Source organism: Bombyx mandarina, chromosome 01, assembly GCF_030267445.1.
Source record: "Bombyx mandarina strain Sakado chromosome 01, ASM3026744v2".
Taxonomy (NCBI): Eukaryota; Metazoa; Arthropoda; class Insecta; order Lepidoptera; family Bombycidae; genus Bombyx; species Bombyx mandarina.
This window is the reverse complement of record NC_143208.1, coordinates 138,996-161,620: the sequence shown is the minus strand read 5'-3', so window position 1 is coordinate 161,620 and position 22,625 is coordinate 138,996. Positions and strand designations below refer to the sequence as shown.

The following is a 22,625-nucleotide window of genomic DNA, read 5'->3' as shown; positions in this document are numbered from 1 at the left end:
GGGAAGATATTTGTATGATAAATATAAATATCTTTTCCAGGGTTATAGATGTATATTAAATATATGTATGTGTATAATAAAAATCTTACATTTATATCCGTTATCTGGTACCTGTAACACAAGTTCTTTACGAACTTATCACGGGACCAGTTAACGTGGCGTGATTGTTAGTAAATATTTTTTTTTTATGTTATACATGTTTTAGTCTAATTTCAGAAATAATTACACATTTCTTTTAAATTATTAAAACTATTAAATTTCTATTTGATTATTGCTACACTTTGTGCTTATGTCTATTACGCTTACTATTACGTTAAGTTATAAATAAAGGTAAGATATAATCATTTTCCTGAAAACAAAATTAATTTTTATATATATAAAAGCAGCTTAAGGGCACTGAGTTCATGTTGTATACTTGTAGTATAAGTAATTATGTTATCCTCTAAGAAGTTTCACTTCTTCCACGTGCACTAAGTTGCAAGCGCACCATTTTTCAAAATGAGATCGTGTCTGAACTCGGCTGTGTTGCCATGTTACCTACCGCCCTAGGATAGCTTTACGTATTTATCTAACTTATTATTTTCATAATATTAACATTTTTACAATTATTTAATAACAAATAATATTAATATAAGATGTGTAATACGTTTCACATTCATAATGCATTAAATATTCTTTTGAACAAACCTTCAACCTGTTTACACAATAAATTTACATCATACAGTGCTTGCTGGTCATATATTAACAACGTTTATTTGAAGGGAATGTTTTTACAAGCTAACAAGTTTAAGTAATTGCATGTTTCTTTTTGTATTTCTCTCGTACCACAAAACTTTATCATACTAGCAGTACACATTCGTTAAGCTGATAAAAGGAAATATGTTTCTGTCTCAGGTTGGCCAGCTGACAAACCATATCTAAACCCAATAGAGCATCTGCGGGGCGAGGTCAAGTTTCAAATGGAAGGCAATTTAAAATAACTGTGCGATGTTTTCTTAGAAGAATAGAACTCTAGCTCTCTTATGAATGTTCATAAATTAGTAGAGTCAATGCCTCGTTTGTGTAAAGGGGTAATTAAAAGTCACGCACATGCTGCTGACTATTAATTTTAGTTTAAAATCCATTAAATTTATTATTTTCTTTGCACACTTCACATTAATGTGATTTATTTAATCTACTCACATATAACAGCTCTAGAGCTATGTAATATATCGTTCTTGACCATTTGTCCAATGGCATTATTACTATTTGAATTTGTTACCAAATTAATAATAAAAAAAGTAGTGATATTATTCTGCAGTTGTAGTCCCGTTTGATCTATTCATGTGGGTATTTCATAACATAACTAGTTACTTTTAAGAAAGAACATATAACTACACATTATATCATTTAGATAAAAAAATCAGGAACTTCAAATCGTTCGTAATTACATGACCACAACTGTATACATAGATGAAGATAAATACAGGCAATGTGTGTATATATATATGTAGTAAATAGACATAATTACATATACCTATTACTACTGTAAATATATGGACTGAGTGTATGTGTAAAGTTGGAACAAAAGTTGAATCCATATCAACAAAGGCGGCCCGTGGCGTTTGCGCGGCCGCCTTCTCTCCAACTTACATCAGATCATAAGTTTCGCTTGAACTGTTCGCTCGAAACTAACCACAGAGCCAGGGTCAGCCCATTTGTTTCTCGTTTAACAAAACATTCCCAATGCTCGAGCGGCCCGCCCTTAATGTAACTGTTACTTCAATAAACTGAACAGTTCGTGGAGAGACACGCTGACACGGTTTCGAAAGATCACTTTACATAACTGTTTTAATTGTTAAAGTAATTGTTTTTAGAATTTTCTTATTAAGGTCAAATTTAGTTTAATATAATTTATAAAATAATGATATATGCAATCATTATATGGAAGGAATGCGTGGCAAATAGAAAAGCCATTAACCATTCTTGAAAACCATAAGGGGCCAGTAATCGTCTCGCGTGAAACGTCTCCCTTTAGATTCAGCCTACGGTTGACAGTAAATCATTTCGGTTCCGCGGAACAAAGAACGTTATTAGAATGTTGTTATGGTTGGCTACCACTCGTATGAACTCGTATCACGAAACCAAATAACTAGTCAGGTCATAAGTATTGTCACACAGTAAAAACTTTTCTTTTAGAATGCTGGCCACAAAAATGTTTATTGAATTCGAATTTCGAATTGTTCATGAAAATAAAAATGTATACTTTTAGAATTTTACTCATTTTTAAATATGGAGTGGACGCTTAAAGAAGACCGTGTTGCAGTTATTGCGTTGCATCGTTATTTACGCGCCAATTCAAATTTTTAACATACTGAAAAATTTGAATATAAGCAAAAGATTCGTTTATCGTACCATCAAACGATACAATGAAGACTCTAGTGTAGATGACAGATCAAGAAGTGGACGCCCTCGGTCTGTTAGGACTCCAGCAGTGATAAAAGCTGTGAAGGCGCGAATTCAAAGAAATCCCAAACGTAAGCAGAAACTGTTGGCCCTTCAGATGGGGTTAAGCAGAACCACGGTGAAAAGGATGTTAAATGAAGATTTAGGGCTTCGGGCATATCGAAGAAAAACAGGACATCGTTTGAATGCTCGTCTAATGGACCTGAGACTGAAGAGATGCCGCGCTTTGTTGAAGCGGTACGCGGGAAAAAAATATCGGGAAATTCTTTTTTCGGATGAAAAAATTTTTACCGTAGAAGAGATCTACAACAAACAAAATGATAAGGTGTACGCACACAGTAGTGAAGAAGCGAGCAACCGTATTCCGCGTGTCCAACGAGGTCATTTTCCATCCTCGCTCATGGTATGGTTGGGAGTTTCTTATTGGGGCTTAACAGAGGTACATTTTTGTGAGAAAGGTGTAAAAACGAATGCAGTTGTGTATCAAAATACAGTCCTGACGAACCTTGTGGAACCTGTTTCTCATACCATGTTCAATAACAGGCACTGGGTATTCCAATAAGATTCGGCGCCAACTCATAGAGCGAAGAGCACACAAGACTGGCTGGCGGCGCGTGAAATCGACTTCATCCGGCACGAAGACTGGCCCTCCTCCAGTCCAGATTTGAATCCGTTAGATTACAAGATATGGCAACACTTGGAGGAAAAGGCGTGCTCAAAGCCTCATCCCAATTTGGAGTCACTCAAGACATCCTTGATTAAGGCAGCCGCCGATATTGACATGGACCTCGTTCGTGCTGCGATAGACGACTGGCCGCGCAGATTGAAGGCCTGTATTCAAAATCACGGAGGTCATTTTGAATAATCTTTAGTGTCATAAGAATCTATGTTTTGTTAAGTTCATTTTGGTATATGAATGGTTACATAATGAATAAACTTGTTTCAATTATTTTACATTAAACATGTGACAGAATTTATGACCTGACTAGGTATTAATCAAATACCTAACAATCATTTATGAACTTGCCTTGTCGTAAACTATGTTTTATTTCGCTTCATGCTAGACTTATTTTATTCATAAATAATATTTCCACCTGGAAAGCTTTTTTTAGTATTTCAAAATCATACCTTCCTATTATTTTAGCGCTTGAGAAACGATTATGATTTTTGAAATGAGTAAGAGTTTCACATCGATATTTTCCCGAAAACTATGAACATCTTTTTATTGATACATACTTATCTGGTACCAAACGATTATTTTACTGGACAAGCAATAGTTAGGCAACATAACTAATCACAATTACTTTTTTATTTCTTACTGGCTGACCCGCAGACTTCGTAGTGCCTCAATCGATAAATAAAAGACCTAAGCTTTTGTATAAAATAAACTTAATACAAATAAAATGAATTCGTCCGACGGGGATCCGTCCGACATCAAACGGAAAATAAAATTGTTATTTTTATTTAGTTCCGAGCATTTTCATATTTATCTACCTTTTAAACCTTCTCTGGACTTTGACAAATAATTCAAGACCAACATTAGCCAAATCGGTCCAGGCGTTCTCGAGTTTTAGCGAGACTAACGAACAGCAATTCATTTTTATATACATATATAGATAGATAATTTCCGTTTAACGGTGATATGTAAAAAGTTCCAATGTCGTTTTAAAACTTTATGTTTATTACTCGTTAATATTTGAATAAAACTTTACTTTAAACTATATCCGATTACGAAGTGCTGCTCTAAGGAATTGTTCAAGATGATACCATCAACTCGTTTTTACCATCACACTGCTCGCCACCGAAGTTCCTATTTTATAATACCTGTAGTCACTGCGTTCATCCACAGTGCGCTTCCAGAGATCATTTTTGCCAAGTACCATACGGCTTTAGAATGAGCTCCCTTCCATGGTGTTTTCCGAGTGCTATGACATCTCCTCTTTCAAACAACGCTTGTGGAGAGTACTTTACGGTAGGCAGCGGCTTAGCCCTGACTACGAACGAAGGCAAACGTGTCTATTTCCATCCTGACATTGATAATTATGAGTATGGTTGCTTTTGTATAACGACTACGCTGAGGAGAAAAAGGCAGCAACGGACTCTTTTAATATATCTTAGTTTTGAGCGATCACCGAAGAAAACGACTACCTGAGAGGTGTTTTATCACAAGCTCAGCGGCAAGCACTGACTCGGCTGTACCCGAAGTACTAATCTTATGATATTCATGAGTAAGAGGCTATCGTCACACACCTTTAGGTAAAACTTTTCGTGTCTAAAACTCCGGATACAGCCGTCTGCCTTACTCATTAGGACTTAAATTGTGAGTGACTACGTCTTGGTACCTTAAGTCATCCCTGATTACACACTCCTGTCAAAGACTTTCGTCCTGCGGACTTTAACTCTAGACTAAATTTACTCTGGTCCTGTAATCTGACTGACAATATCGATCGAATTAAAGACTTTCTTGTAGTTAGACGCAGACAGACGCTACGCAAAGTGACAGGCAGTGGTCCTCGGTATTTTATATACCCTCATGCAGCTTCTTAATGTAGTCTACGGTATTGTAGTATTTTCTGGCTTGTTCGGGAGGCTGGAAGTCATTGAACCTATGCGCAAGACTGTTCGTCAATTTCTCGAAGATATTACATCTATACTAATATTATAAAGAGGAAAGATTTGTTTGTTTGTTTGTTTCGAATAGGCTCCGAAACTACTGGACCGATTTGAAAAATTCTTTTTCCATTAGAAGCCGACATTGTCCCTGATGAACATAGGCTATTTTTTTTTTATTTTTTTTTATTTATTTTTTTGGTTTCATGTGTGTTTTAATGTTTCCGAAGCGAAGCGAGGGCGGGTCGCTAGTACATAATATAATATATATGGCACAGAAGTGAGACGCATCTATAGTTCCGGAGATTATCACTCTTTTTGATTAAGAGTAAGAGAGTTGAGTGTCTCGGGCTTGTCTGTACGATGAGTCCTGACAAACTTGAAACCGATCGTGTCTATGGATAGAGTGTAAGGTCAGTCGCAGTGAATTGTCTAGAACCAAGTACGTATGTTACAGGTCGTTAACAGTGAGCACGGGAGCATGCTCGCTGTTCACGTATGTGACGTACGCGACGCTCCCGGTGCGACTCCACGAGGCCACCATCGGCGGTCTGGCGCTGGCCGCCGTCAACATCGGCGCGCATCTGCTACTCGACAACTCATCTGACATGCAGGTCAGTATTCCTTCTTACGCTGCAATGCACACACAGTTACTGCGACCCATACTCTAGCCTACGGTCTGCCGTTCGGTGTAGTTTGTTAGCTGTTAAATGGCTACCAGAGCCAATGGGCAATATATTGTCAATTCATCGCTTGTTGAGAAGTCACAATTGAGAAGAAGTTAAACGAAAGTATTATTAAAATTAGTCGGTTTCATAAAGAGTACAATAATTGAGAAGTGCTTATATACGGCAGCTGTACTGCACGATCGCGACGCTGATCGCGTGCAACGCGGCCGGTATGCTGACGCACCAGCCGCGTGAGCTCGCCCAGCGCCGCGCCTTCCTCGAGACCCGCGACTGCGTCGAGGCGCGCCTCCTCACGCAGCGCGAGAACCAGCAGCAGGTACCCGCCGCCTCGCACGACACTCATGCCACTCACCAATCTTACTTGTTTACACTGCTGACTTGCCACCTTTCTCAATACTTTACTAAATAAACACAATTATTTTTATAGGTTTCACGCTCATACATTCAGATTTCACTTTTCTACTTTTTCTCATTAACTTCATAAATAATTAAAAATACCCATTCATATTTAATAATTTTGAAATATCTAAAATTTAATTAGAATATAATACATATTTTAATCATCCAGTATTTAATTGCACAAAAATAGACACATAGTTAAACAAAATAAAAAAAAATATATTTTCGAATATAATAAGAACGACGCAACTGGAATTTTTTACCAATTACCTTATTATTCAATACATTAAATGAACACCTTCGTCCGTAAAACTAAGGAATAATTTTAATAATCTGAAACGCACAAGTTCCGAGAAAAACGGTGGAAGTAATCCAAGGGACTTTGTCTTTTGTCAACTAAATTAAATTCTAAGCCCCGGTATTTTGTGTATTTCGAAAAGTAATCATTCGAAGAAAATAAAATAAGTTCTCCAGTTGACAGATGAAGACAGAAGAAAATGTCCAAACTGTTTATCGTTCATATTGCTGCATCACTGAGGGTTAAGGAAGCCGGTCCTATGCGCTTAGCGTATACCTGTTCCTTGTTTGATAACGCCACGAATTTGTCTGAACAGTCTATTTAATATTCAGATTCATTAACATGATTACACTTTTGATGTACGATCAATTTGGACAAAAAATATATCGGCCCGTTTCCTATTCCTTTATGAATTCCTGGTTAATATTTTAATACAGCAAACCTATGTGAAAACTTTGCACTTGGATATAATTAGACTAATGTTAGTACAATTAGTAGAAAGCCTTCTATAAAACCTACTGCTTCCCGTTGTGTACCTGATACATTCCTAGACGTACTGCAGCATCGATATATTTATGTTATATCTTTAAACGAGCAATTCTTGTATATAAATTTATATATGTATATATATATATATATAATCTGAATCTCGGAAAGGGCTCCAACGATTTTCATAAAATTTAGTATACCTACAGGGGATTTTGGGGGCAATAAATCGATCTAGCTTCGATTTATTTTCAGAAAATGTTGTTTTATTCGTGTTTTCAATAATCAACTTTATCGATAATCAATTTAAGCATAAACTTTATTTAATTTTTTAAATTAAAATTATTGAATTTTTGTGTTTTCTTTTTTATTGCTTAGATGGGTGGACGAGCTCACAGGCCACCTGGTGTTAAGTGGTTACTGGAGCCCATAGACATCTACAACGCAAATGCGCCACCTACCTTGAGATATAAGTTCTAAGGTCTCAGTATAGTTACAACGGCTGCGGCAGGGTGATGATACCTACCCGCGTGGACTCACAAGAGGTCTCACCACCAGTAATAAGGACCAGGATCAGAAAATTAGAGGTTTCTTTTATTTGCGTTACTGGTAATAAAGGCGAGAGAATATGAACTGTAGAGATTTCAAAGGCATCAGTGAGGTTTGTGCTCATCGGAATCATGAGCTATGCAATTTCATATCTTTTTTTTCGATAGAAACTCGTTGCAATATCTGATGCGCGGTATTAATACGAATCTAACGCAACGATACGTACCTGCCTCAGCTCGGTCCGATGCTAATCCGGGAAAGTGAACGGGTAGTCAACTTTTAAATTTATACCGATATCGGTAATAGGAAAATGTAGGAGACGAAATCTACAAATAATGTTACATAAAATAATAAAATATAAAAAATAATCTACAAATAAAATAAATATACGCAAATAATGTTAATCTATAAAGTATCATTTTTGACATACAGTAAACTATTCAGTAAATGTTTCTTGGGAAACATATTTGTAACAAAAAGTGTGTTATTTTATTAGAAACGAGTTAGTAACCCACGCCTTATTAATTTAATCAATAAACTTAAGGCTGATCACACGTACAATCACATGTACAATCACGGCCATCAAGGCGTAAGACGGATATAATATATAATATAATAATTTCCAAATCGTCGGCCTTTAGCACTATTAGGTAAAACGGTCCAGAAGAAAATTTCTGCTGGAAACCTCGTTAGATTATAGTAAGTAATTGTAAAATGCTGCTGGTCGTAGCTTGTAAATTCGTAGAGTTTACTTGATTTCGTAGCAGGGCTACGATCGCTACAACAGACGTATCCAAATCAAAAATCCACCCATATCGCTGTACCAACATGTGGTGAAAGTATTACCTTAAAGCGGTCGACAAATTTTAGATCGTGTTACCATTATTAATGTCCCAGGAGTGGCGTCCAGGACATCTGGACCACCCTCACTTGTGTTCTGGTACTTTATTAGCATACACATAAAGAATCTATCTAATAACTATAAGAGTTAATATCTATAGCTAATCTAAAATTTTAATCTAAAACAAAAATCATTCAAAGTATTTAAATATAAATATAATAATAATAATTAATAAATAATTGATATTTAAAAAAAAAATGTACGATTATGTATATATAAGATTATGTCACAGTATGTATTACAGTCTACATACATTATAGTTGCTTATTAGGCGAAAAATAAAAGACTTTTTAATTGAATTGACTTTATGTTTAGATTGGAATTCGTCGATAAGCATTAAGTATTTTTCTTTAAGTATTTATTTTTAAAGTTAGTAAAGTATTGTTATTTAATTTTTCACGGCTCAATGTAGAGAGACCTATCAGCAAAATCTTTTGAAATTCGTAGTTATCAGTTTCTGTCCAATTAGTTAATTTATGTTATCAGCTTGGAATCGACATTTGATTAATTGATTGCCAATAAAAACGACCGTCGTAAGTACATTAAAGTATTACAAGAGAACAAAAAAGTTTATTAGTACACCCGTAAGCTAGTTTTGCTCGAAGGCATACTGTCCCAAGATCGAACGAGTGAATAGTAGAAACCATAACACGTAGACGTGATGTAAGAGAAGAGTGTCGGACGACATGAGCACCCCGCTTTAGCGCTGAGGGCCGACTGTCGGCGCGGAGTGGCGCGGAGTGGCGCGGACACGACACAACCAACTGGACCCGCGACTCGGGGCGCTGTGCTTGCTATGTTCGTACAACATACGCGCCTTCTCACGGAATTAAATATTAAAAGACATACAATATATAAAAATTAAATATTAGCATATTTAAACACATTTACAATTTTTTTTATTTAGCGGACGCGTACCTTGTTTTCTAATATTATCCAACTATTATATTTTTGTAATAGATAGTAAGCTGACTGTTTGTAACCAACGGAACATTTTTTGCCATTACTAATACAAATAAGCGTAAATATTTTTCTATATATATTTCTATATATAAAATTATAAACACATCTCTCGAAAACCTTCAATTAAAAATAAAAAACAAGGTACTTTATTTCGGTATAAAATTCAACGGGGACTGCGTATTTTATTTGAGTGAACGTTTGAACAAATTGAACGTTTCATTATTACTGGTAGTAGGACCTCTTGTGAGTCCGCGCGGGTGGGTACGACCACCCTGCCTATTTCTACCGTGAAGCAGTAATGCGTTTCGGTTTGAAGGCTGGGGCAGCCGTTGTAACTATACTGAGACCTTAGAACTTGGCGCCTTTACGTCATAGTTGTCTATGGGCTCCAATAACCACTTAACACCAGGTGGGCTGTGAGCTTGTGCACCTATCTAAGCAACAACAAAAAAAATGAATGAATTGCATTTCGCATCGCTCAAGTGAGATGAGGAGCTGGCCTCGTTCAAGATTGCGTTATCGGTCGCTTTTCTACTCGATACGTTTCTGACACATCCGATTTAATCCCCACACTCGATTTCCTACGCGAATACGAGAACACGAGAACACGAGTTAATCTCATAGAACTAATCTCTGAGGACTTGTTTGGATCTCATTGAACCATAGTCAATTTTATAGTGAGGTATACTATTGTGTACTAATCTTACCTATATAAATCGATATTTACTCTGAAACTTAAAATTAAATTCCTGTAAGATTTCCAATATTCCCAGTACATTTTAAATGTATAATAATGCTTTGTTGTCATTACATTTCAATACAACGTTTCCCGTTGCATAAATGATAAATTAAGTAATACACCCTCTCCGATAAATTCGCAAAATGGTTTTGGTACGTTGTCAGACCAGATGGTGTTTTCACGAATCAAAGGCCCGAAATGCAGATTTACTCGATCAGTTCGGTTCAACTGCAACAAGCTCGCTCGGAAAAAAATCCACATATTGCTAATAATAAATAAATAAATACAAAGGAAAACCGCAAACAAACAGAAACGGCTACAACTACATATTAGATTCCAGTAAAAATAATAAATCAATTTCAATATAAGCAAAATTGTTGAAAAAGCTCTTTTAAAGTTGTCGGCAACGCTGCTCTGTGATTGTTATTAGTATTTATACTATGCAAATCAGAGACTTGGAAAAGCCAATATTTTTACAGGCATACATTAAATGTTCAACAATATTTTTGAACGCGTTTTAAAATTACAAGTGTAGTGCAGTGTATCGGTACTGGATGCATGGTTCTGGGCTTTATCATTCGAGTTAAAAAGACTTTACTCTTTAGAAATACCAGATATTTTTCTTCAATTTCTAACAGGAAAAATCAAGTATCTATAACCACATCAAAGTAAATAGTCACTAGAACGTAAAGTGATCGGCAAACACCTGACACCTTTGACACTTGCAATGGTTGATTTATTTGGCACAGCAAATAGAAAGTGCTTACAAAGTCGTACACCCTAAACTAATTTTATGATATAAACTCACTAAACAATTGCAAAAACAAATAAATGCCCACTTTTACAACATAAGTCGATGAGTTTCAAATATTATCGCTAGGAAACACTATCACATGTTTTATGTATTTATCTACTAAACAAAAAATGTACATCTAATAAAAAAGAGAAATAAGGATGGTTTTATATTTAAAAGATATACATATTTAAAAAAAAAAATGCACATGTATTTAGAGTTGAAGAAGAAATAGAGCTTCGAATATTCCGGATTTTTTTCCGATCCAGCTAGGGCACATACAGGCTATTTAATTTTAAATATGTCGGGTATAGGAGCGGCTGCTGTTGTCCGTGCTGCCGCGCCACGTCGCTATGGAGATGAAAGCGGACATCGCGAGCCAACCACGCCACGAGCAGTTCCACAAGATCTACATTCAGCGCTACGAGAATGTCAGGTACGCTCTACATGTGTGCCTCTTCATACAAACAACTGGATCATCATAGCATTCTTAATTGCTTGCCAAGTCATCATACATTAAGATAATACATATATATGTAAATACTATGTATGTACTCATATGTAGAACCGTTGCGACGTAAAATCATAAAAACAAGGAACACACTTACGCATTTATTATTAAGATATTACAATAATGTTACCAAAGTTTTATCAAGGAGATCAGCGATTTTACACTGGTGGCAGGACCTCCTTTGAGTCCGCGCGGGTCGGTACCACCACCCTGCCCATTTCTGCCGTGAAGCAGTAATGTGTTTCGGCTTGAAGGGCAAGGCAGCCGTTGTAACTATATTGAGACCTTACAGCTTATATCTCAAGATGGGTGGCACATTTACATTGTAGATGTCTATGGGCTCCAGTTCAGGAATTTTCCACAAAAAGTTCGCATTGTCCTTCAACTATTGACATTCGTAGTTAAAGGGGAAAAAGTTTAATTTTATTAATAAAAACTAACAGATTTAAATTCAAATAGCCCGAACCCACGGCGAGTGTTTGTTGTAATTCTATGTGTAATACTCGTATAGTGAAGAATATGTTCTGTATTGTAGTAGTAAGTGTAGTCAGACAAGTGAACTCTACTTCGATATTATTACCTCGTATAACAGATTGAGTGACACCAATTCACGAGCGGACCAGAACACATCGCGCTCGTCAGAATACTCTTCACACGTGTGACTCGTGTGACTCCGTACGGTCTCGCCAATGTGGCTGCCGCATCACTGAATTTACATTACTACAAAATCATTAGGCTGTATCACAAAGTACATATGTCGTGTTTCACGGCTTGTTCTCCGTGTCAAGAGCGTCATCGTGAACAGAGGGCGCGAACCGAGCCTCGAAGTTTAGATTAGAATAGTTTTGACGCGGAATGAGTATTAGATTCGTAACACTTTGATATGGAAATATGAATCGCCTGTCGCCGGATTAGAGTTCGTCCATACTACCTAGCACCACTGCGCTCATCCACGGTACGTGTCTAGAGATCTTTTTTGCCACGTACCATCCGGCTTTGGAATGAGTTCCCCTCTACCTGAGTACATGTCTTACTTCAAACGAGCTTGCAAAGAGTACTTGACGGTAGGCAGCGGCCTGGCATTGCCCCTATAATTTGGGACGTCTATGGGTAACGGCAACCACTCACCATCAAGTAGGCCGTATACTCATATGTCTACAAGTGCATTGTGAGCTCTACGCAACGACTTTTCCAAAAGAAACCTCATTTGTTTAGCAACAATTCGTAGCAGTGACTGGTGAGCGTGGATCGTGTTTGATTATCGGGAATTAATCGCGAAGTACAAAAAAACGCTGTATCTAAATTAGAAGTGCATGAAATAAAAATATACAAATTTAGAAATGCATAGTGCTGCCACCTTCTATCCACATTGTGTGAATACACTACGACAAGACACCCGTTTCGTGAAGTTAATATTACACTTTTGACGGCTCCATGCAATGATTTCTCCTGTATTCTTGATAGCATAAGACAAAAGCTTACTTTATATTTAAATGAATAATTCTTAAGATAAGTTACGCGTTACTAAATGCTCAGAGAAATGTTCTAGAACTAGTATCCGCGCCTTTGAGGCCTCAAGCTCTACTTGAGCTTCGAAAATCGTGGGGAAACGTAGCTTCAGTGCCAAATCCCAAAATAGAATACTTGATTCTACTGTTACTAGCTTGTTAATGAAAGTTAATATCCTTGTTGCATAAAAGTGATCACAAATACTTAAAATTACAGATTTTTTTATGTTTTTCTCACGTAAAAAAACCACGTGCTATCAAGTTCCGGAAAACTCTAAAATTACAATTGAACGTTTTATACTCACAGCATGCATCTATATAATTAATAACAACTTCTGTTAAAAAATAATTCAATCTCTGCTGTTGTTTCTTACGAAAAGCGTCTGCGCATTTTGTTTTAGAAAGATTTTGAGGTATTGAATCACAATAAGCTGTAAGTGATGTTTCGGAGTTCATTTCAATGTTCATAAAGTTCCTTTTGAAAGTTCACAGAGTAATGTGGTACAAGTACAAGTTAAATTTGTAAAGTACTTTTTTAGACTTTATACTTGCCCCAACCGCAAGCAAAATCCTTTGTTCCGGCCGAAAAGCAGGATCAGTTACTGTTATAGTATCTCGCCTAGAAACATAAAAGGCGTCGTTTCAGCTTATTTGAATTTATGTTCGTTGAATTCCTTTCCCTAATAAAATGTAGTTTATCTAGTATAATAAACGGGTCGTCTCGTATTCACTTGATCCCTAATATTTTATATACGGTTTCCATTCACATTACGGCCGACAGTGCATGCATACGGATAAACACGAATATCCCAACACCATTTTGAACCGTAACGCACTCTTTGAGTTAACCTGTACGTACATATGTAATGTGTAATAGTGTACACCTACTGATAAATAATGTATGAGCAAGCTGTTGTCAACGGTGCAGTTAGTCTTCAATCATTTTTAATTTGAATATGAGCTGTACATACTGAACGGCGAGAATATTCAATAACTCAAAGAATGGTTACCTACTAACTCGACGTTGCTGTCGATCTAGTGGCAGTGAACTCCATCTAAATGTACCGTGCAACTTCAACAGAGACAGCAATTCATAAAGTTCATAAGCTGGTGTAGTCGCGCCGGCAGGTATGTTAGAGATAAGTTGCAATTAAAGTATTTAACGCGAATAGACGTACGAATGCTCAATTGAAGAACACCTTCGAAGCAAACCAATCTATTGTTACAGCCCCTTGTTGTTGTAACACTTAATTGTGTGAACATTATTTCTCCAAGAAACACCTGGCCCGCCCGACGTAAGTGCTTACACTAATCATCATTTTACTTTGAATAGGTGAAATAAAAAGTAGCTGTATCAACAGTTGCATGACCGAACATTCCACTATAGATAAATTCCAAACCATAATACCCTTATTAAATTAATTTAAATGTATATGTTTAACAAAGTTAAATATATAATGATAACGCTAGGAGAGGTTTTTCGATCATAATTGATGGATTGAAAATTCTATGGACAGGATTTTCTAAATTATAAAATATTATATATAGATATGAGATAAATCTGAGCAAAATTTAACTCGAAATATTTTGCAAAGAATCAACAAAAGAATGTTTTTATATTTTATTTTTATTCAACAACAGTCATATAACATATGACAAACAGTCATTTGATTTGACAGTATTGAGATCAAGGTGAGAGTGAGAGTGAGCGACCAATGGTAAATAAAGTCCCGAGCGATCCTTACAGTACAAGTAAGAATCTTTCTAATTACTCGAACTCGCACAGACATCCTTAGTAAAATCAAAAAACAATTAGAGAGCACCAGATCAACAGGTCGATGAGACAGTAATACTCACAGTACTGAGCTGAACGATGAAAGGGTGGATGTAAAATGAATTATTGAAAGTAAAACTTTTAACATTTAAAATGTATTACAGAATGTGTAGACGTGCCGTTTCGTCATAAAAAGTATTTTCTTTGATCCTTAAAAGTCGATTCCTGTCGTAACTTTTCAGAATTCTTTTTGTCGTTTGGCAAATTCACAACGTACCAAACATTTTTCTTATTATTATACAAATTTACAAATTTTCTCACTTAAGCCTAAACTTTAAAATAATAATTTTAAACAATATTAAATATAATCCTGACATCTCATATTGTTTTTCATTATCAAAGTATATTGAAAGTTTTAGTTTGATAGCGATGTAATTAATCTAGAATGTCCCGTAACCTATAACCGTACTACCTTATAAACTTATAGTTGCCACATTTAATTTCCTAACTTACGCTTATAGGTAGTTTGTTTCTTCTAGCGTAGTCCTTATTAATTTCGAATAAACCATTCTCTAGGTATCATAAATTTGTACGCGTCAGGTTTTTCTCTATTCTGTTTTCTTATTCAATACTAGATTTTAATAAACAAACACGAATCTAAAAAGAATCTGATTAGATAACTGAACCACGTCAGGTAAACAGTATAATGAGTCATAAATCGAATGGTAATTATAAACAAAGTAGAACAGAACAAGCACTCCCAAGAATGTAATGCTCGTTACGTTGCATTGAATCGCGTCTCTTCAGCCGTCGACATGAAACAGACAACAGTGTGTACGAGTAATCTCATTGTGTCTTAACATTCATTCATGACGTTTATTATTAAATTTTAATTTTAAAAAATCAACTCTCTTTATTATAATCGGATGTCTTGCATGTCATACACTTTACTTTTTTTTATTGCTTAGATGGGTGGACGTGCTCACAGCTCACCCGGTGTTAAGTGGTTACTGGAGCCCATAGACAACTATGACGTAAAGGCGCCAAGTTCTAAGCTCTCAGTATAGTTACAACGGCTGCCCCAGCCTTCAAACCGAAACTCATTACTGCTTCACGGTAGAAATAGGCAGGGTGGTCGTACCTACCCGTGCGGACTCACAAGAGGTCCTACCACCAGTAATTACGCAAATTATAATTTTGCGGGTTTGAATTTTATTACACGATGTTATTCCTTCACCGTGGAAGTCAATCGTGACCATTTGTTAAGTATATAGGTATTTCATTAGAAAAATTGGTACCCGCCTGCGGGATTCGAACACCGGTGCATCGCTAGATACGAATGCACCTGACGTCTTATCCTTTAAGCCACGACGACTTAATTACTGCACTTAGATACAACAAAATAACGACAATCTATAAAAGAAAAATGAGAAAAGTTAAACTTATACTCGTAGTGAAAGTAAAATGGACGGACTTGTCAGCTAAGGCGATCTCTTCCAGTAAACATCTTATAGCAGTGCCGCCCTTGGGCTGGACCAACGGTGCTCGTTAAGGTTGCAGGGGATTATTTATTTAACTACAATGTAATTATACAAATACAATATTAAATGAATGAATTATGAATGATTTATTTTTATTTCAGACAACAACAAGTCCATATGTGTGCATAGTATCATTGAAACATACTTAAAATTAACAAAACCAATCAAATAAAAAAGATACATTTATTAAAAATAATTATCAGTTGAATACATTTCAAATATTCCATTCAACTGATACTTAATATTGTATTGTTTTAGTACGTAGTTCTGACGTCATGGTTATTATTACTAACACAGAAAGAGAAAATTAAATGAAAGTGGAAGAATGCAAAATGAACCATATTCAAGATCTCAAATGGTGTTGAAAATAGCCTAGTAAATAACATAATTTACTAAAACAACACCGCTTAAAAAAAAACACGAATTCTTGAAAATCAATCGAGTATTTTTTTAATATGATTTTTTATTGCGGATTTTATCGTGACCAAAATATTTTATCGCTCACTTCGATCAGCAATCGAAGCAATCGCAATAGAAGAAACCAAGCTAAAGTGTAAACCGTACTAGCGACAATTCTTAGAAATAACATATAACTTGATAAATTTTTAACAAAATTTTGGGCACGTGGGCGTCCGTCAGCCGAGCAGAAACATTATCTGGGCTCTCACTCTGACCTTTTGTGTTAGGAAATATAGTGACCTATTTAGATCAGTTTCCTTGGCTTTAAATGTGACAATCATTATTGCGTACGAAGGATTACGAAGGATTTCTATCAGCTTAAATAATGATGATTTCCAATATTATAAAATTGAAAATATTATAACTATATATAGGTATATATTATAACTTTGGTGGAACTACTTACTTTTAATATTCTTTCTACTTTCAATTTTAGAATTCGGAGATTGAAAATAGATCATACAATTCTCAATTATAAAAAAATAAATCTAAGCCTACCCTTAAACTGTACAGTTAAACTCATTATATTTCAAGAGGCCTTAATTAATTAATTTAAAGTTATAATGTAGGAAAACAAAGTACATCCTCACAAACTCTTTCTACCCTTCCAGTATGTATGTAATGTATTGCTGCGCTGTCGTAATATTACTCTTGCAGAATTGCCAGAGATTCGTTTAAAACTGCTTCGGATCCGAAGGTTTTGCTTATCTGTATTTATTCCACGAGTTATTGATATTACTCTGTCGAATTTCAGTTTTTGATTTAATTTTATCCACTGGGTCTCATGTGGATTTTTTGAGTTGTGTGAGGGTTGTGAGTCTAATTTGAATGTTGAAGCTTTGAATGAAATATTTTTAAGAAGTAGCCCTCTAAGACAATAAGTTATGCTAAATACACCGTAAAACAGCCCGAATTATGTTATGACCTTCAAAATGTTTAAGTCTTCCCTTCGTACTCTGTCTTAAGAACAACATTTAAGGTTCTTCAGTTACTGTTTACTATTGAGGGCCCCGAACTCCTACAAAAAATGAAATAAGTTGCTTTTCCTAAAATTTCTTATATAAACAATGTGATAAAGTGCGTTAGGAAAATGGAAACGTTAGTGAATATTGATTTCCGCAGGAAAGCAATCATTGGACTCGAGAGCTGTGATCGCAGCATTGTATGTCATCTGCGAATGTACTCTATGGTAACAGGGGCCTAGCTGTACAAGACAACGGTCCCGAGCTGCTTTTGTGTCGAGGAGTAGGTACAAAGGTCGAGTCGGGCGTCAGAGGTTGTTATCGGTCAGCAGCAGACGTCGCAGAGGCCGGCAAATCTCAGACGGCTTTGTGCTAACGTTAGTCCTTATACCCATTCAATATTTCAAAAGATAATAGATATACTCTAAAGTCTAAGCTTAGAATGCAACGCAATTAATAATATTCTAATTTCTATAACTCGCTCATACTTCAACAACGAAAGAGTTAAACTTGTACGCTAGTATTTGCTTCACCCTGCGACAGCCTAAGTAAGAGTACAGTCAAACCTGGATAAACGAGAGTTTAAGGGAGCACAATCTCATTCTCGCTTATAGAGGTTTCTCACTAACCCGAGTTTGTCGCTAATGCTCCCTCTGAATTTCTCTGAATTTCTCTGAATTTCTCTGAATTTCTCTGATTTCTCTCTGATTTTCCGGATTCAAACGCATTCACTATTTTAAGTTTATCACTTAATGACAGTACTTTAATTTTCCGTTTTGACATGAAGCTGAACAGAACTTTCCTTCGCAATTAATTAACGATAAACTGAGTAAGTCCGACAAACAGGACGACACACAGGCACACGTGTCCATTCAAAAAGAATGTGATAAAATAACAACGTTATTTAATTCCAACAAATAGAATAGGTTCAAAATTGACGAGAAAACAAAACAAAAACAATGGAAGGAAGTTCCATGAAAGTTAAGACTGAGTCATAAAATAACAGATGTTAAATTTGTAATTTGTTTTGTCATTTGTTCCTCCTAAATAATTTAAATAAATAAAGCTCGACTGTCGCTTATAGAGGTATAGATAAGTTGCAGTCTCACTTATGGAGGTCCATGAAGGAAAAACGACTCTCTCTTACAGAGGTTCCTGTTTCTCGCTAATAGAGGTTTTGGGAGCTTAAAATGACAGGTCCTGGCTATTACTCTCACTTATAGAGTTTTCTCACTTATCAAGTTCTCACTTACCCAGGTTCGACTGTAATTGTATGTGGTTGACAAAACTTTCATTTTATAAACCACCTACCTACCCACCTTATGGAAAACGATATTGAAGTATTGAACTTTTGAAAGATGAGTTCTCCTTAACAGCTCTGTGAATATGAATAAGTTAATAAGAGTGTCCAGGTAGAGATGTCCCGAGAGCCTCACCGGGAAGGTCGCGTGTTATTGCGCCTCAGGGGCCGGTGCCGCGTCGTAAACCCACAAGCGTGACACTAAACATGGATATTATGTTGCGGTTATGCTTATTGACTTCTCAAAAACATTACATTCAATTTAATATTCAGCTATTTAAATGCTTAGAGACTTTTTCACGTATTCGTCTTCTTGTTTAGGAGTAAGATTCTTAAAATGTCAATACATTTTATAGTCACTCAATAGTGCTTGAAACATGAAGGAATTGTTTGATTGTTTTCTCTTACGTATTTACCGTAACTTGCTAAGCTGCGCCTTCATCACACCCTAAGGTAAAACGTTTGGATCACTGCCGGATCTTTATGCAACTTGGTGAATCTAATATTTAATCTGGCCTAACAATAGGGATTTTAGAATCATCATAATTCAGCAAAACTTTGTGCATAAAAAGAGTATTTGTTACTATTGATTTTGATTCATAATATATGTACAGTTTGCAGAATCTGTTGATTGTTAGTCACTTTACCTGTCCGAGAAAGTAAACTCTACAATATTTGGGTCTGCCCTTCCGGTCTCCTCGTGGTCCTAATGTTAGAGCCTGATGTATTCTCTCTGAAACATATTTTATTTTCAACAGACCTAGTCTTACATCTCATCTCTCTCCGTAATATCATGATCCGTAAAGCGGAGCTCTCGTGGATATGCATCTCTGTTCCGTATAAAGTCTTTGCCTGCACTCCACTCAACAAGTTCCACTTTTAACAATAATAGTTTCGACGTGTTTTGGAGTAATCAATTTCTACATTTTATTTTATTCTTATATCTCATATATGATGATGATGATTTTATTCTTATAAAATAGTGAATTATTAAAATGTCTGTTATGGAGCAAGTTTTTTTTTCACAATAATTGAAAGCTGTTCTAAAATAAATATATTATATTTTTAAAATAATTTACTCAACAAATACAGAAATAACATAGAAATATTGTCAGATTTAAATAAAGGAACTACTTTACTAAATGTAGGTAACTAAGTCAGGAAAAACACCACGACTAATGAAATCTATAAATATTGTTACAAGAAAAGGGCCGCTCGTCACATCAATAACGTAAATCAATATAGCCCCGTAAATACACATTGTAACGCGCTGGGACTCGGGATAAATAAAACTTTCACTTACTACAAATTAAACCTCTATTTAACACTTAGTACACTTAAGGAAACTTTACAGTTCGCAATTCAGTTCTTCCACTTTGCTTCAGGTGATTCGTTCGCCGTTTCGCTTCGAGTAGAACCGATTACTAACTGCCTTCGTGTCATCTCTGCAACGCTTTTATACTCGACACGTTAAGTCTACTATTACCGAGAGAACATTCCCGATAAGACGAATAGTTTCGATATGTGTTTCCGCTATTTAATAATAGATGGCGTTACAGCTCTCGAACGTTCTCGATATTACTAGTTCTTTTGATATTCGTTTCTGCTATTTGATGACAGATGGCGTTACTCTTATCGGCGTAACAATATTAACACGATTTAAATTATTATTTAGTTCGAGATATTTCAGCGCTACTGCAAGCGCCATGACCGCGAGTAGATCAAACTCCGTGGCTAAAATGCTAGGAACAGATAAGCTCACATTTTACTGGCTTCTAGAGTAGATCGCCTCCTTCACTTAGTGACTAATTATTCCGAACACCGAGTTGGGTTGGAGTCATGGTTGGAGTTAATATACTTCTTAGAGATACATTGAATGATACCTCATTATGTAAGCGAAGTCACAGATGCTCACTACCTTGCAAAACGACGATTCAAATTGACATTGTTCCTAGTATGCAGTAGTTATTTTGCTAAGAGGCATTGCTTATGAAAACTTAGGAGAACAACAAAGTAATTAAAATACAATAGCTAACTCACATTTTGTGTATGTTTATAAATGTTTTCGTGGTCGTCAGTCAGTGTTATTGTTGTGGGCAGATATTATGCGCCTCACGAGTAATGGCCACTTCTCCCTGTAACTATGCCGAGGAACAAATCCTGCAGATACTTACCAAACTAAAGGGATCATCGCATAATAAAATCTAACTTATACCAGCTCCGTTCTTCACTAGGGATCTTTTTAGAAGGCTCAAAGTCGCGCAGCGAGCTATGGAGAGGGCTATGCTCGGCATTTCTCTACGTGATCGAATCCGAAATGAGGAGATCCGTAGAAGAACGAAGGTTGCTGACATAGCCCGTAGAATTAGTGAACTGAAGTGGCAATGGGCCGGCCACATAGCACGAAGAGAGGACGGTCGATGGGGCAGAAAGATCCTGGAGTGGCGACCACGTACTGGCAAGCGCAGTGTGGGACGGCCACCTACTAGATGGACCGACAACCTAGTAAAAAGCGCTGGGTCTCGTTGGATGCAGGTGGCAATGGACCGGTCGCACTGGGAATCTATTGGAGAGGCCTATGTTCAGCAGTAGACGGCGATAGGCTGAAATGATGATGATGATGATGATGACCAGCTCCGTTTTTATGGTGGTAGGGTGTCTTGTAGCCGGTCGTCGTGGCCTAAAGGATAAGACGTCCGGTGCATACGTGTTGAACGATGCACCGGTGTTCGAATCTCAGGCGGGTACCGATTTTTCAAATGAAGTACGTACTCAACGAACGTTCACGACTGAGACTTCCACGGTGAAGGAATAACATCGTGTAATAAAAATCAAACCCGCAAAATTATAATTTGCGTAATTACTGGTGGTAGGACCACTTGTGAATCCGCACGGGTAGGTACCATCACCCCGCCTATTTCTGCCGTGAAGCAGTAATGCGTTTCGGCTTGAAGGATGGGGCGGGCGTTGTAACTATACTTGATAACTTAGAACTCATATTTCAAGGTGGGTGGCGCATTTACGTTGTAGATGTCTATGGGCTCCAGTAACCACTTAACACCAGGTGGGCTTTGAGCCCGTCCACCCAAAACAATAAAACAAAATATAAATATTGTAAAAAATTCAACTTAGAAATCCAGCTTCAAGATTTGCTGCGGTATTAACGTGGTTGATGTCTATGGGCTCCGGTGACAACTTAATACCAGGTGGAAGGGAACTTCTCCATACATCTCAGCAAAAAAAAGCTCTAACGCGTCATTGGCGAGATACGGCCAGACCCTCGTGCAACAACGGCTCGTCCTCAGCCACATACTAAATTTCGATACTTAATCGGAACACATTTATTTTGCAATACGATGAATATATCATAATTCAATCAAAAGTTCGTGTTTTTTGAAATGTTTTAGTGTTACAAGGTTATAGAATATAAGTAAAATGTAAGAAATAATTTCTAGTGGCACTAACGTTCCAAAGACAACAGCAATAGTGTTAGCAAATATGATTGTATTTTGTACGCAGCATCCTGTTCGCGGACATCTGCGGCTTCACCTCCCTCTCGGACCAGTGCACGGCCGAGGAACTAGTGCGGCTGCTCAACGAGCTGTTCGCCAGGTTAGTACTGCTCGGTCCTTTGTACCACCTGCCGCCTCTAACTAAACTAAAGCCTGTTAATAATCCTGAACTTTATTCATTGCGAA

At 36.6% G+C, this 22,625-nt stretch overlaps 1 protein-coding gene across 3 annotated transcripts in view; it reads left to right on the top strand.

Annotated features, from left to right (window-relative positions):
* LOC114247436 (adenylate cyclase type 6) overlaps positions 1 to 22,625 on the top strand; it is a 181,225-nt gene that overhangs the window by 137,665 nt on the left and 20,935 nt on the right. For all 3 annotated transcript variants that reach the window (XM_089739824.1, XM_089739891.1, XM_089739792.1), the window contains exons 10-13: positions 5,513 to 5,669; positions 5,911 to 6,060; positions 11,187 to 11,308; positions 22,447 to 22,539. In XM_089739824.1, the coding sequence (XP_089595950.1) occupies positions 5,513 to 5,669; positions 5,911 to 6,060; positions 11,187 to 11,308; positions 22,447 to 22,539 (522 nt within the window). The remainder of the gene's footprint in view (positions 1 to 5,512; positions 5,670 to 5,910; positions 6,061 to 11,186; positions 11,309 to 22,446; positions 22,540 to 22,625) is intronic.